This window comes from Leptodactylus fuscus, chromosome 4 (assembly GCF_031893055.1).
Source record: "Leptodactylus fuscus isolate aLepFus1 chromosome 4, aLepFus1.hap2, whole genome shotgun sequence".
NCBI classification, from domain to species: Eukaryota; Metazoa; Chordata; class Amphibia; order Anura; family Leptodactylidae; genus Leptodactylus; species Leptodactylus fuscus.
Genome location: NC_134268.1, coordinates 218267172 through 218283100, shown reverse-complemented (window position 1 = coordinate 218283100; position 15929 = coordinate 218267172). Strand labels below are relative to the sequence as shown.

Here is a 15929-nt window from a genome sequence, read left to right as displayed (position 1 = left end):
ATGACGGTGGTACTGTATATACCTGGAGGGAAAACAAACAGAGGCGTCTTATCAGCCAAGGTTCACACATCACAGCTATATGGCAATTTACAAATAGATGTTTATCCATATAAAAAGTTGAGTTGCCTTACGAAGATATCACTTATCCTGTACTGATCCTGAGTTATATCCTGTATTATACTCCAGAGCTGCGCTCACTATTCTGCTGGTACAGTCACTGTGTACATACATTACATTACTTATCCTGTATTATACTCCAGAGCTGCACTCACTATTCTGCTGGTACAGTCACTTTGTACATACATTACATTACTTACCCTGTATTATACCCCAGAGCTGCACTCACTATTCTGCTGGTACAGTCACTGTGTACATACATTACATTACTTATCCTGTATTATAATCCAGAGCTGCGCTCACTATTCTGCTGGTGCAGTCACTGTGTACATACATTACATTACTTATCCTGTATTATACTCCAGAGCTGCGCTCACTATTCTGCTGGTGCAGTCATTGTGTACATACATTACGTTACTTATCCTGTGTTATACTCCAGAGCTGCGCTCACTATTCTGCTGGTACATTCACTGTGTACATACATTACATTACTTATCCTGTATTATACTCCAGAGCTGCACTCACTATTCTGCTGGTACAGTCACTGTGTACATACATTACATTACTTATCCTGTATTATACTCCAGAGCTGCGCTCACTATTCTGCTGGTACAGTCACTGTGTACATACATTACATTACTTATCCTGTATTATACTCCAGAGCTGCGCTCACTATTCTGCTGGTACAGTCACTGTGTACATACATTACATTACTTATCCTGTATTATACCCTAGAGCTGCGCTCACTATTCTCCTGGTATAGTCACTGTGTACATACATTACATTACTTATCCTGTATTATACTCCAGAGCTGCACTCACTATTCTGCTGGTACAGCCACTGTGTACATACATTACATTACTTATCCTGTATTATACCCTAGAGCTGCGCTCACTATTCTCCTGGTATAGTCACTGTGTACATACATTACATTACTTATCCTGTATTATACCCTAGAGCTGCGCTCACTATTCTCCTGGTATAGTCACTGTGTACATACATTACATTACTTATCGTGTATTATACTCCAGAGCTGCGCTCACTATTCTGCTGGTGCAGTCACTGTGTACATACATTACATTACTTATCCTGTATTATACTCCAGAGCTGCGCTCACTATTCTGCTGGTACAGTCACTGTGTACATACATTACATTACTTATCCTGTATTATACCCTAGAGCTGCGCTCACTATTCTGCTGGTATAGTCACTGTGTACATACATTACATTACTTATCCTGTATTATACTCCAGAGCTGCGCTCACTATTCTGCTGGTACAGTCACTGTGTACATACATTACATTACTTATCCTGTATTATACTCCAGAGCCGCGCTCACTATTCTGCTGGTGCAGTCACTGTGTACATACATTACATTACTTATCCTGTATTATACTCCAGAGCTGCGCTCACTATTCTGCTGGTGCAGTCACTGTGTACATACATTACATTACTTATCCTGCATTATACCCCCAGAGCTGCGCTCACTATTCTGCTGGTACAGTCACTGTGTACATACATTACATTGCTTATCCTGTATTATACTCCAGAGCTGCGCTCTCTATTCTGCTTGTACAGTCACTGTGTACATACATTACATTACTTATCCTGTATTATACTCCAGAGCTGCACTCACTATTCTGCTGGTACAGTCACTGTGTACATACATTACATTACTTATCCTGTATTATACTCCAGAGCTGCGCTCAATATTCTGCTGGTACAGTCACTGTGTACATACATTACATTACTTATCCTGTATTATACTCCAGAGCTGCGCTCACTATTCTGCTGGTGCAGTCACTGTGTACATACATTACGTTACTTATCCTGTGTTATACTGCAGAGCTGCGCTCACTATTCTGCTGGTACAGTCACTGTGTACATACATTACATTACTTATCCTGTATTATACTCCAGAGCTGCACTCACTATTCTGCTGGTACATTCACTGTGTACATACATTACATTACTTATCCTGTATTATACTCCAGAGCTGCACTCACTATTCTGCTGGTACAGTCACTGTGTACATACATTACTTTACTTATCCTGTATTATACTCCAGAGCTGCGCTCACTATTCTGCTGGTACAGTCACTGTGTACATACATTACATTACTTATCCTGTATTATACTCCAGAGCTGCGCTCACTATTCTGCTGGTACAGTCACTGTGTACATACATTACATTACTTATCCTGTATTATACTCCAGAGCTGCACTCACTATTCTGCTGGTACATTCACTGTGTACATACATTACATTACTTATCCTGTATTATACTCCAGAGCTGCACTCACTATTCTGCTGGTACAGTCACTGTGTACATACATTACTTTACTTATCCTGTATTATACTCCAGAGCTGCGCTCACTATTCTGCTGGTACAGTCACTGTGTACATACATTACATTACTTATCCTGTATTATACTCCAGAGCTGCACTCACTATTCTGCTGGTACAGTCACTGTGTATATACATTACATTACTTATCCTGTATTATACTCCAGAGCTGCGCTCACTATTCTGCTGGTACAGTCACTGTGTACATACATTACATGACTTATCCTGTATTATACTCCAGAGCTGCGCTCACTATTCTGCTGGTACAGTCACTGTGTACATACATTACATTACTTATCCTGTATTATACTCCAGAGCTGCGCTCACTATTCTGCTGGTACAGTCACTGTGTACATACATTACATTACTTATCCTGTATTATACTCCAGAGCTGCGCTCACTATTCTGCTGGTACAGTCACTGTGTAACCAGTATGTAATATTAATCCCTCCATGTATAGCATGTACAGTATACATTATATACATCTATTTGGAACATTCATTGTCTAGTATATACAGTTATAGCCTTCCCGGATCTCGGATGTCCTTGAGATATAAGACGTCAAGTTTTGAGATGGTTTTCTTGTAGATTGAAAAACATTGCCCGAGTAAAGAGAGCGCAGCACATGAAACAGAATGGGGAATTGGCTGCGTTTTTGAAAGTGTGAAACATGGGAAATATTTATGAATTTATTTTTGCTTTTGGCTTTTTTTGCACCTCTGTTCTTGTTGCGTCTTATAGTGACAAGACGCTCCGAGATTTCTCACTTGTTGGTTGCTTTTGATACACACAGAAACCTGCTGCGAGTCTAAATTGACATTCAGACTTCAAAAAAATTGCAAAATGGTCTTAGGATGCTGCAGAACTATAAAATCAACTTGAAGAACTTCTGGCTAGTTCGAGGGTCGGAGCAGGTTTGAGACCTGGAGTCTTGACTTTAACCCTTTCCTCTAACCTCAGTATATCAATATGATCCTGATCCCTTGTATCTATTATTTTCGGCCCATTGACAGGATCACGGGGTCAGGTCACGAAGACGATGGTAATTTTATGCTTAGACCAGGGTTGAGCGATCGTGTTCGGAAAAGATCGGATTCAGATCGGCGATCAAGCAAATTTACTGTTCTGGATCAGGTGGAAAATGATCGGAAATGGGATTCCAAAATCGATCCTGAAATCTCAAGATCGGCTCAACTCTAGCTTAGACATCATAAACCTGTATATGCAGTATATATACTAGCTTTTACCCGCGACTTCGTCCGCGGAACCCCGACCCCCTGCAGGACCCACCTGGAGCGGTGCGCAGGCTTGTTCCTTTGCCTTGTGTCCGCAGCGGGTCCTTCCTACACCTGTGGGTCCATGGACCCTCGGGGCCCACCCTGCAGCCCGCTGGAACTGTTTAGCTCCTCTCCCTCCTGGCACCCGCCACCCCACTTTCTCCCTACCCGCTTCCCCATGTGGTCACTCCTTCCTCCTACCCCGTGCCCCTTTGCCCCCCAGGAATGTGACCCCTTCCCCCCCTAACCCCATGCCCCCTTCTCCCGTGTTATGTACTCCGTGCCCCCTTTATCCCCCTACCCCATGCCTCCATTCCCCGTCTTACCTACCCGTGCCCCCCCACCCTGCGGCCCGCTGGAACTCTTTACCTCCTCTCCCTCCTGACGCCCGCCACCCCCCTTTGTCCCTACTCGCTTCCCCATGTGGTCATTCCTTCCTCCTACCCCATGCACCCTTCCCCCGTCTTACCTACCTCGTGCCCCCTTTTCCCCCACCAGACCCTGCCGATCGTGTGTCCCCTTTCCCCCTACCAACCTGTTGCCCCGGCCTCACCACACCCTGGCCTTCCCGTGCACCGATGTTCCGACTTGTAGTGTCCAGAGATGGCAGACGCTGCGGGACAGCTGGCCGAACCGGAGTTCCAGAGCGCAGCGAGGGCGACCCCCTGTCCGGCACGGCAGAGTACTGTGGCCCCGTGGTGAGGCCACACAGGTGGGGCAGCGTATGGACTTGTCGCTGCCCCAGAGTAGAGCCCCTTGTGCAGGACGCTCCGGACCTCTCAGAGACGCCATGTTGGTGTGGCCGGACGATAACTCCGCCCACATAGAGAAGCGGCATCCAATCAGGTGAGCTGCTGAAGGGGCTGGGATGACGTCATCCCAGGTCCTATAGCGTGTCAGATCCTGCCGCGAATTGAACTGTGAGAAGTACCAGGCACGGGAGTGAATAGCAATGGTGTCCGGTTTCCAAAACAGCCATGCATATAGTGTGTTTGAGCAGTGCAGTGTATGGCAGTATTACTTAGGCGCTCTACGTTGGCATTTCTTTGGACTGTGTAGGGCTGATTTTTGGACAATTTGGTGGTTTAAATTGGGACTTGTATGTATAATCGTTGCACAGCACTGCTATATGGGCACTCTATGGGCGGTATTATTTTTTTCACTGTGTATTGGTGTTATGACAGAGAATGCGTCGCTTGAAAAGGCACTTTTTTTTTATTCAGCATATGAAAATTTTTCATGATTTAAAAAAAAAATAAAAAATTCTATGTGACTATATCCTGTAATTTTCACTCTGGCTAGTAAGCCAAAAATTAGGCTGGTATTTGCCAGTAATGTAAGTTTTTGGGTTTTTTTACATCATAGATAGGATTGAGATAGAGGATAAAACCGCTGACCCATCCTTATATCCGCAACTGCCCTTATAATTATGGACAGAAAATAAAATTAAAAACATATCGAAAGAAAATCAGAATAAAAAAAAAAAAAAGATGAAAAAACGAGTTTTAATCAATAAAAATTCCAAAAAATTGGTGAGAAGTGAAAAGTCACCCGATCTTTTTCTACAATATTACAGTTGACTAACCCTTGACCAACCCCGGACCATGGTTAGTCAATCTGCTGAACCTTGCAAAACATTGAGAGTATTCCCACTCCAAGCAATGCTCAAACCCATGGTTTTATGGACACCTTTGTGCAATTTGGTAAAAATAATGCATCGCCCCTTGGGGCCCTAGAAGGTTGCATCGGGGGCGCTCTTCTTTACTTCTGTTCTCACTTACAGCAATTCCTTCCCCTACACAGAGAAACAGCTGGAGGTAAAAAAAAAAAAAAAAAAATACTAAATTATACAAAATTTAAAAAATAAATTTTAAATAAAAAAATCATTCTGCTTCCCAAATATTGCACCTAAACTTTTTGATCCTGGTGCCCTAAGATTTTGTAGAAATTGACCGTTCTTCATGTATTTCACCCATTCTTCTTAGTCAAGGGGTTAATTCCGCAAGTAGTCGATGGCTAATGGAACAGGGTAAATATTTTTGAAGGAAATTAAATTTGCTCAATTCTCCAGGGGAAAAAAAATGACAAGACTGATAAAATAAAATAAAAAAATCTTTTTGAAATATTTAATTGTATTTTGTCTCGGTTTCAGGGTTGTAACGCACAATGACTTCATAGAGGATCTCATCTCCGTAATTATCCCTTCAGTGCGGACTAAAGACACTCGGGGATCGGAGGAAAATTCTCTCAATTATTTCTGCCTTCAGACGGTCACACTCGTCCTTTACTGCAACTGGAATCTCTATGACCAGAATGACGAACCAAGAAAAGTGGGTCAATCTCAGCCCTGCAGAGTTCTCTCAACTTCAAAAGTATGCGGAATGTGAGTATAATTTGCTTGGAATATTCTAATCTTCACACTTAATTTCCAGTGCGCGGCGAGTGCGCTCTGGAGAGAACGGAGATGGCGACCGCGCCAAACCCCGGGGGCACAACAGTCTACTGTATATCTGTATATTCCAATCTTGTAATTATGAGGGTCAATTCGTAGGAACAGGTCGCCCGATCCTGCAACAGTTACCTATCTGCTGGTATTGTACTGATGGAGGCCGAGCATGTATAGTCAGAGGCAGTACTCAGTTATCAGACAATGAGTTGTAGAAGGTTGTGGGCAAATGAGTTTTGATAATATAGATATGTTCTTGTATGATGTAGTAGTATTATAGTAGTTATATTCTTCTACATAGGAGCAGTATTATAGTAGTTATATTCTTGTACATAGGAGCAGTATTATAGTAGTTATATTCTTGTATATAGGAGCAGTATTATAGTAGTTATATTCTTGTACATAGGAGCAGTATTATAGTAGTTATATTCTTGTACATAGGAGTAGTATTATAGTAGTTATATTCTTGTACATAGGAGGTAGTATTATAGTAGTTATATTCTTGTACATAGGAGTAGTATTATAGTAGTTATATTCTTGTACATAGGAGGTAGTATTATAGTAGTTATATTCTTGTACATAGGAGTAGTATTATAGTAGTTATATTCTTGTACATAGGAGCAGTATTATAGTAGTTATATTCTTGTACATAGGAGGTAGTATTATAGTAGTTATATTCTTGTACATAGGAGCAGTATTATAGTAGTTATATTCTTGTACATAGGAGGTAGTATTATAGTAGTTATATTCTTGTACATAGGAGTAGTATTATAGTAGTTATATTCTTGTACATAGGAGTAGTATTATAGTAGTTATATTTTTGTACATAGGAGCAGTATTATAGTAGTTATATTCTTGTACATAGGAGCAGTATTATAGTAGTTATATTCTTGTACATAGGAGTAGTATTATAGTAGTTATATTCTTGTACATAGGAGTAGTATTATAGTAGTTATATTCTTGTACATAGGAGTGGTATTATAGTAGTTATATTCTTGTACATAGGAGTGGTATTATAGTAGTTATATTCTTGTACATAGGAGTAGTATTATAGTAGTTATATTCTTGTACATAGGAGGTAGTATTATAGTAGTTATATTCTTGTATATAGGAGTAGTATTATAGTAGTTATATTCTTGTACATAGGAGTAGTATTATAGTAGATATATTCTTGTATATAGGAGCAGTATTATAGTAGTTATATTCTTGTACATAGTAGCAGTATTATAGTAGTCATATTCTTGTACATAGGAGGTAGTATTATAGTAGTTATATTCTTGTACATAGGAGTAGTATTATAGTAGTTATATTCTTGAACATAGGAGTAGTATTATAGTAGATATATTCTTGTACATAGGAGAAGTATTACAGTAGTTATATTCTTGTACATAGGAGGTAGTATTATAGTAGTTATATTCTTGAACATAGGAGTAGTATTATAGTAGATATATTCTTGTACATAGGAGAAGTATTACAGTAGTTATATTCTTGTACATAGGAGGTAGTATTATAGTAGTTATATTCTTGTACATAGGAGTAGTATTATAGTAGTTATATTCTTGTACATAGTAGCAGTATTATAGTAGTTATATTCTTGTACATAGGAGGTAGTTTTATAGTAGTTATATTCTTGTACATAGGAGTAGTATTATAGTAGTTATATTCTTGTACATAGGAGCAGTATTATAGTAGTTATATTCTTGTACATAGGAGGTAGAATTATAGTAGTTATATTCTTGTACATAGTAGCAGTATTATAGTAGTTATATTCTTGTACATAGGAGTAGTATTATAGTAGTTATATTCTTGTACATAGGAGTAGTATTATAGTAGTTATATTCTTGTACATAGTAGCAGTATTATAGTAGTTATATTCTTGTACATAGGAGTAGTATTATAGTAGTTATATTCTTGTACATAGGAGGTAGTATTATAGTAGTTATATTCTTGTACATAGGAGTAGTATTATAGTAGTTATATTCTTGTACATAGGAGTAGTATTATAGTAGTTATATTCTTGTACATAGGAGTAGTATTATAGTAGTTATATTCTTGTACATAGGAGCAGTATTATAGTAGTTATATTCTTGTACATAGGAGGCAGTATTATAGTAGTTATATTCTTGTACATAGGAGTAGTATTATAGTAGATATATTCTTGTATATAGGAGCAGTATTATAGTAGTTATATTCTTGTACATAGTAGCAGTATTATAGTAGTTATATTCTTGTACATAGGAGTAGTATTATAGTAGTTATATTCTTGTACATAAGAGTAGTATTATAGTAGTTATATTCTTGTACATAGGAGGTAGTATTATAGTAGTTATATTCTTGTACATAGAAGTAGTATTATAGTAGTTATATTCTTGTACATAGGGGGAGAATTATAGTAGTTATATTCTTGTACATAGGAGCAGTATTATAGTAATTATATTCTTGTACATAGGAGGTAGTATTATAGTAGTTATATTCTTGTACATAGGAGTAGTATTATAGTAGTTATATTCTTGTATATAGGAGTAGTATTATAGTAGTTATATTCTTGTACATAGGAAGTAGTATTATAGTAGTTATATTCTTGTACATAGAAGTAGTATTATAGTAGTTATATTCTTGTACATAGGAGCAGTATTATAGTAGTTATATTCTTGTACATAGGAGGCAGTATTATAGTAGTTATATTCTTGTACGTAGGAGTAGTATTATAGTAAATATATTCTTGTATATAGGAGCAGTATTATAGTAGTTATATTCTTGTACATAGTAGCAGTATTATAGTAGTTATATTCTTGTACATAGGAGTAGTATTATAGTAGTTATATTCTTGTACATAGGAGTAGTATTATAGTAGTTATATTCTTGTACATAGGAGGTAGTATTATAGTAGTTATATTCTTGTATATAGGAGTAGTATTATAGTAGTTATATTCTTGTACATAGGAGTAGTATTATAGTAGATATATTCTTGTATATAGGAGCAGTATTATAGTAGTTATATTCTTGTACATAGTAGCAGTATTATAGTAGTTATATTCTTGTACATAGGAGGTAGTATTATAGTAGTTATATTCTTGTACATAGTAGCAGTATTATAGTAGTTATATTCTTGAACATAGGAGTAGTATTATAGTAGATATATTCTTGTACATAGGAGAAGTATTACAGTAGTTATATTCTTGTACATAGGAGGTAGTATTATAGTAGTTATATTCTTGTACATAGGAGTAGTATTATAGTAGTTATATTCTTGTACATAGTAGCAGTATTATAGTAGTTATATTCTTGTACATAGGAGGTAGTTTTATAGTAGTTATATTCTTGTACATAGGAGTAGTATTATAGTAGTTATATTCTTGTACATAGGAGCAGTATTATAGTAGTTATATTCTTGTACATAGGAGGTAGAATTATAGTAGTTATATTCTTGTACATAGTAGCAGTATTATAGTAGTTATATTCTTGTACATAGGAGTAGTATTATAGTAGTTATATTCTTGTACATAGGAGTAGTATTATAGTAGTTATATTCTTGTACATAGTAGCAGTATTATAGTAGTTATATTCTTGTACATAGGAGTAGTATTATAGTAGTTATATTCCTGTACATAGGAGTAGTATTATAGTAGTTATATTCCTGTACATAGGGGCAGTATTATAGTAGTTATATTCTTGTACATAGGAGTAGTATTATAGTAGTTATATTCTTGTACATAGGAGCAGTATTATAGTAGTTATATTCCTATACATAGGAGTAGTATTATAGTAGTTATATTCTTGTATATAAGAGTAGTATTATAGTAGTTATATTCTTGTATATAAGAGTAGTATTATAGTAGTTATATTCTTGTACATAGGAGGTAGTATTATAGTAGTTATATTCTTGTACATAGAAGTAGTATTATAGTAGTTATATTCTTGTACATAGGGGGAGAATTATAGTAGTTATATTCTTGTACATAGGAGCAGTATTATAGTAATTATATTCTTGTACATAGGAGTAGTATTATAGTAGTTATATTCTTGTACATAGGAGTAGTATTATAGTAGTTATATTCCTATACATAGGAGTAGTATTATAGTAGTTATATTCTTGTACATAGGAGTAGTATTATAGTAATTATATTCCTGTACATAGGGGCAGTATTATAGTAGTTATATTCGTGTACATAGGAGTAGTATTATAGTAGTTATATTCTTGTACATAGGAGCAGTATTATAGTAGTTATATTCTTGTACATAGGAGTAGTATTATAGTAGTTATATTCTTGTACATAGGAGGTAGTATTATAGTAGTTATATTCTTGTACATAGGAGGTAGTATTATAGTAGTTATATTCTTGTACATAGGAGCAGTATTATAGTAGTTATATTCTTGTACATAGGAGTAGTATTATAGTAGTTATATTCTTGTATATAAGAGTAGTATTATAGTAGTTATATTCTTGTACATAGGAGGTAGTATTATAGTAGTTATATTCTTGTACATAGTAGCAGTATTATAGTAGTTATATTCTTGAACATAGGAGTAGTATTATAGTAGATATATTCTTGTACATAGGAGAAGTATTACAGTAGTTATATTCTTGTACATAGGAGGTAGTATTATAGTAGTTATATTCTTGTACATAGGAGTAGTATTATAGTAGTTATATTCTTGTACATAGTAGCAGTATTATAGTAGTTATATTCTTGTACATAGGAGGTAGTTTTATAGTAGTTATATTCTTGTACATAGGAGTAGTATTATAGTAGTTATATTCTTGTACATAGGAGCAGTATTATAGTAGTTATATTCTTGTACATAGGAGGTAGAATTATAGTAGTTATATTCTTGTACATAGTAGCAGTATTATAGTAGTTATATTCTTGTACATAGGAGTAGTATTATAGTAGTTATATTCCTGTACATAGGAGTAGTATTATAGTAGTTATATTCCTGTACATAGGAGTAGTATTATAGTAGTTATATTCCTGTACATAGGGGCAGTATTATACTAGTTATATTCTTGTACATAGGAGGTAGTATTATAGTAGTTATATTCTTGTACATAGGAGTAGTATTATAGTAGTTATATTCCTGTACATAGGAGTAGTATTATAGTAGTTATATTCCTGTACATAGGGGCAGTATTATAGTAGTTATATTCTTGTACATAGGAGTAGTATTATAGTAGTTATATTCTTGTACATAGGAGCAGTATTATAGTAGTTATATTCTTGTACATAGGAGCAGTATTATAGTAGTTATATTCTTGTACATAGGAGTAGTATTATAGTAGTTATATTCTTGTACATAGGAGGTAGTATTATAGTAGTTATATTCTTGTACATAGGAGGTAGTATTATAGTAGTTATATTCTTGTACATAGGAGCAGTATTATAGTAGTTATATTCTTGTACATAGGAGTAGTATTATAGTAGTTATATTCTTGTATATAAGAGTAGTATTATAGTAGTTATATTCTTGTACATAGGAGGTAGTATTATAGTAGTTATATTCTTGTACATAGAAGTAGTATTATAGTAGTTATATTCTTGTACATAGGGGGAGAATTATAGTAGTTATATTCTTGTACATAGGAGCAGTATTATAGTAATTATATTCTTGTACATAGGAGGTAGTATTATAGTAGTTATATTCTTGTACATAGGAGTAGTATTATAGTAGTTATATTCTTGTATATAGGAGTAGTATTATAGTAGTTATATTCTTGTACATAGGAAGTAGTATTATAGTAGTTATATTCTTGTACATAGAAGTATTATTATAGTAGTTATATTCTTGTACATAGGAGCAGTATTATAGTAGTTATATTCTTGTACATAGGAGGCAGTATTATAGTAATTATATTCTTGTACATAGGAGCAGTATTATAGTAGTTATATTCTTGTACATAGTAGCAGTATTATAGTAGTTATATTCCTGTACATAGGAGTAGTATTATAGTAGTTATATTCTTGTACATAGGAGTAGTATTATAGTAGTTATATTCTTGTACATAGGAGGTAGTATTATAGTAGTTATATTCTTGTATATAGGAGTAGTATTATAGTAGTTATATTCTTGTACATAGGAGTAGTATTATAGTAGATATATTCTTGTATATAGGAGCAGTATTATAGTAGTTATATTCTTGTACATAGTAGCAGTATTATAGTAGTTATATTCTTGTACATAGGAGGTAGTATTATAGTAGTTATATTCTTGTACATAGGAGTAGTATTATAGTAGTTATATTCTTGTACATAGGAGGTAGTATTATAGTAGTTATATTCTTGTACATAGGAGTAGTATTATAGTAGTTATATTCTTGAACATAGGAGTAGTATTATAGTAGATATATTCTTGTACATAGGAGAAATATTACAGTAGTTATATTCTTGTACATAGGAGATAGTATTATAGTAGTTATATTCTTGTACATAGGAGTAGTATTATAGTAGTTATATTCTTGTACATAGTAGCAGTATTATAGTAGTTATATTCTTGTACATAGGAGGTAGTTTTATACTAGTTATATTCTTGTACATAGGAGTAGTATTATAGTAGTTATATTCTTGTACATAGGAGTAGTATTATAGTAGTTATATTCTTGTACATAGGAGCAGTATTATAGTAGTTATATTCTTGTGCATAGTAGCAGTATTATAGTAGTTATAGTCTTGTACATAGGAGTAGTATTATAGTAGTTATATTCTTCTACATAGGAGTAGTATTATAGTAGATATATTCTTGTACATAGGAGGCAGTATTATAGTAGTTATATTCTTGTACATAGGAGTAGTATTATAGTAGTTATATTCTTGTATATAGGAGGTAGTATTATAGTAGTTATATTCTTGTACATAGGAGGTAGTATTATAGTAGTTATATTCTTGTACATAGGAGCAGTATTATAGTAGTTATATTCTTGTACATAGGAGTAGTATTATAGTAGTTATATTCTTGTATATAAGAGTAGTATTATAGTAGTTATATTCTTGTACATAGGAGGTAGTATTATAGTAGTTATATTCTTGTACATAGGAGTAGTATTATAGTAGTTATATTCTTGTACATAGGAGTAGTATTATAGTAGTTATATTCTTGTACATAGTAGCAGTATTATAGTAGTTATATTCTTGTACATAGGAGTAGTATTATAGTAGTTATATTCCTGTACATAGGAGTAGTATTATAGTAGTTATATTCCTGTACATAGGGGCAGTATTATAGTAGTTATATTCTTGTACATAGGAGTAGTATTATAGTAGTTATATTCTTGTACATAGGAGCAGTATTATAGTAGTTATATTCCTATACATAGGAGTAGTATTATAGTAGTTATATTCTTGTATATAAGAGTAGTATTATAGTAGTTATATTCTTGTATATAAGAGTAGTATTATAGTAGTTATATTCTTGTACATAGGAGGTAGTATTATAGTAGTTATATTCTTGTACATAGAAGTAGTATTATAGTAGTTATATTCTTGTACATAGGGGGAGAATTATAGTAGTTATATTCTTGTACATAGGAGCAGTATTATAGTAATTATATTCTTGTACATAGGAGTAGTATTATAGTAGTTATATTCTTGTACATAGGAGTAGTATTATAGTAGTTATATTCCTATACATAGGAGTAGTATTATAGTAGTTATATTCTTGTACATAGGAGTAGTATTATAGTAATTATATTCCTGTACATAGGGGCAGTATTATAGTAGTTATATTCGTGTACATAGGAGTAGTATTATAGTAGTTATATTCTTGTACATAGGAGCAGTATTATAGTAGTTATATTCTTGTACATAGGAGTAGTATTATAGTAGTTATATTCTTGTACATAGGAGGTAGTATTATAGTAGTTATATTCTTGTACATAGGAGGTAGTATTATAGTAGTTATATTCTTGTACATAGGAGCAGTATTATAGTAGTTATATTCTTGTACATAGGAGTAGTATTATAGTAGTTATATTCTTGTATATAAGAGTAGTATTATAGTAGTTATATTCTTGTACATAGGAGGTAGTATTATAGTAGTTATATTCTTGTACATAGTAGCAGTATTATAGTAGTTATATTCTTGAACATAGGAGTAGTATTATAGTAGATATATTCTTGTACATAGGAGAAGTATTACAGTAGTTATATTCTTGTACATAGGAGGTAGTATTATAGTAGTTATATTCTTGTACATAGGAGTAGTATTATAGTAGTTATATTCTTGTACATAGTAGCAGTATTATAGTAGTTATATTCTTGTACATAGGAGGTAGTTTTATAGTAGTTATATTCTTGTACATAGGAGTAGTATTATAGTAGTTATATTCTTGTACATAGGAGCAGTATTATAGTAGTTATATTCTTGTACATAGGAGGTAGAATTATAGTAGTTATATTCTTGTACATAGTAGCAGTATTATAGTAGTTATATTCTTGTACATAGGAGTAGTATTATAGTAGTTATATTCCTGTACATAGGAGTAGTATTATAGTAGTTATATTCCTGTACATAGGAGTAGTATTATAGTAGTTATATTCCTGTACATAGGGGCAGTATTATACTAGTTATATTCTTGTACATAGGAGGTAGTATTATAGTAGTTATATTCTTGTACATAGGAGTAGTATTATAGTAGTTATATTCCTGTACATAGGAGTAGTATTATAGTAGTTATATTCCTGTACATAGGGGCAGTATTATAGTAGTTATATTCTTGTACATAGGAGTAGTATTATAGTAGTTATATTCTTGTACATAGGAGCAGTATTATAGTAGTTATATTCTTGTACATAGGAGCAGTATTATAGTAGTTATATTCTTGTACATAGGAGTAGTATTATAGTAGTTATATTCTTGTACATAGGAGGTAGTATTATAGTAGTTATATTCTTGTACATAGGAGGTAGTATTATAGTAGTTATATTCTTGTACATAGGAGCAGTATTATAGTAGTTATATTCTTGTACATAGGAGTAGTATTATAGTAGTTATATTCTTGTATATAAGAGTAGTATTATAGTAGTTATATTCTTGTACATAGGAGGTAGTATTATAGTAGTTATATTCTTGTACATAGAAGTAGTATTATAGTAGTTATATTCTTGTACATAGGGGGAGAATTATAGTAGTTATATTCTTGTACATAGGAGCAGTATTATAGTAATTATATTCTTGTACATAGGAGGTAGTATTATAGTAGTTATATTCTTGTACATAGGAGTAGTATTATAGTAGTTATATTCTTGTATATAGGAGTAGTATTATAGTAGTTATATTCTTGTACATAGGAAGTAGTATTATAGTAGTTATATTCTTGTACATAGAAGTATTATTATAGTAGTTATATTCTTGTACATAGGAGCAGTATTATAGTAGTTATATTCTTGTACATAGGAGGCAGTATTATAGTAATTATATTCTTGTACATAGGAGCAGTATTATAGTAGTTATATTCTTGTACATAGTAGCAGTATTATAGTAGTTATATTCCTGTACATAGGAGTAGTATTATAGTAGTTATATTCTTGTACATAGGAGTAGTATTATAGTAGTTATATTCTTGTACATAGGAGGTAGTATTATAGTAGTTATATTCTTGTATATAGGAGTAGTATTATAGTAGTTATATTCTTGTACATAGGAGTAGTATTATAGTAGATATATTCTTGTATATAGGAGCAGTATTATAGTAATTATATTCTTGTACATAGTAGCAGTATTATAGTAGTTATATTCTTGTACATAGGAGG

The 15929-nt window shown here is 33.3% G+C and overlaps 1 protein-coding gene across 1 annotated transcript in view; it reads left to right on the top strand.

Annotated features, from left to right (window-relative positions):
- DGKB (diacylglycerol kinase beta) overlaps positions 1-15929 on the top strand; it is a 320729-nt gene that overhangs the window by 26347 nt on the left and 278453 nt on the right. Inside the window, exon 2 of the mRNA XM_075271811.1 lies at positions 5892-6122. Coding sequence (XP_075127912.1) covers positions 6044-6122 — 79 coding nt within the window. The 5' untranslated portion in view covers positions 5892-6043. The remainder of the gene's footprint in view (positions 1-5891; positions 6123-15929) is intronic.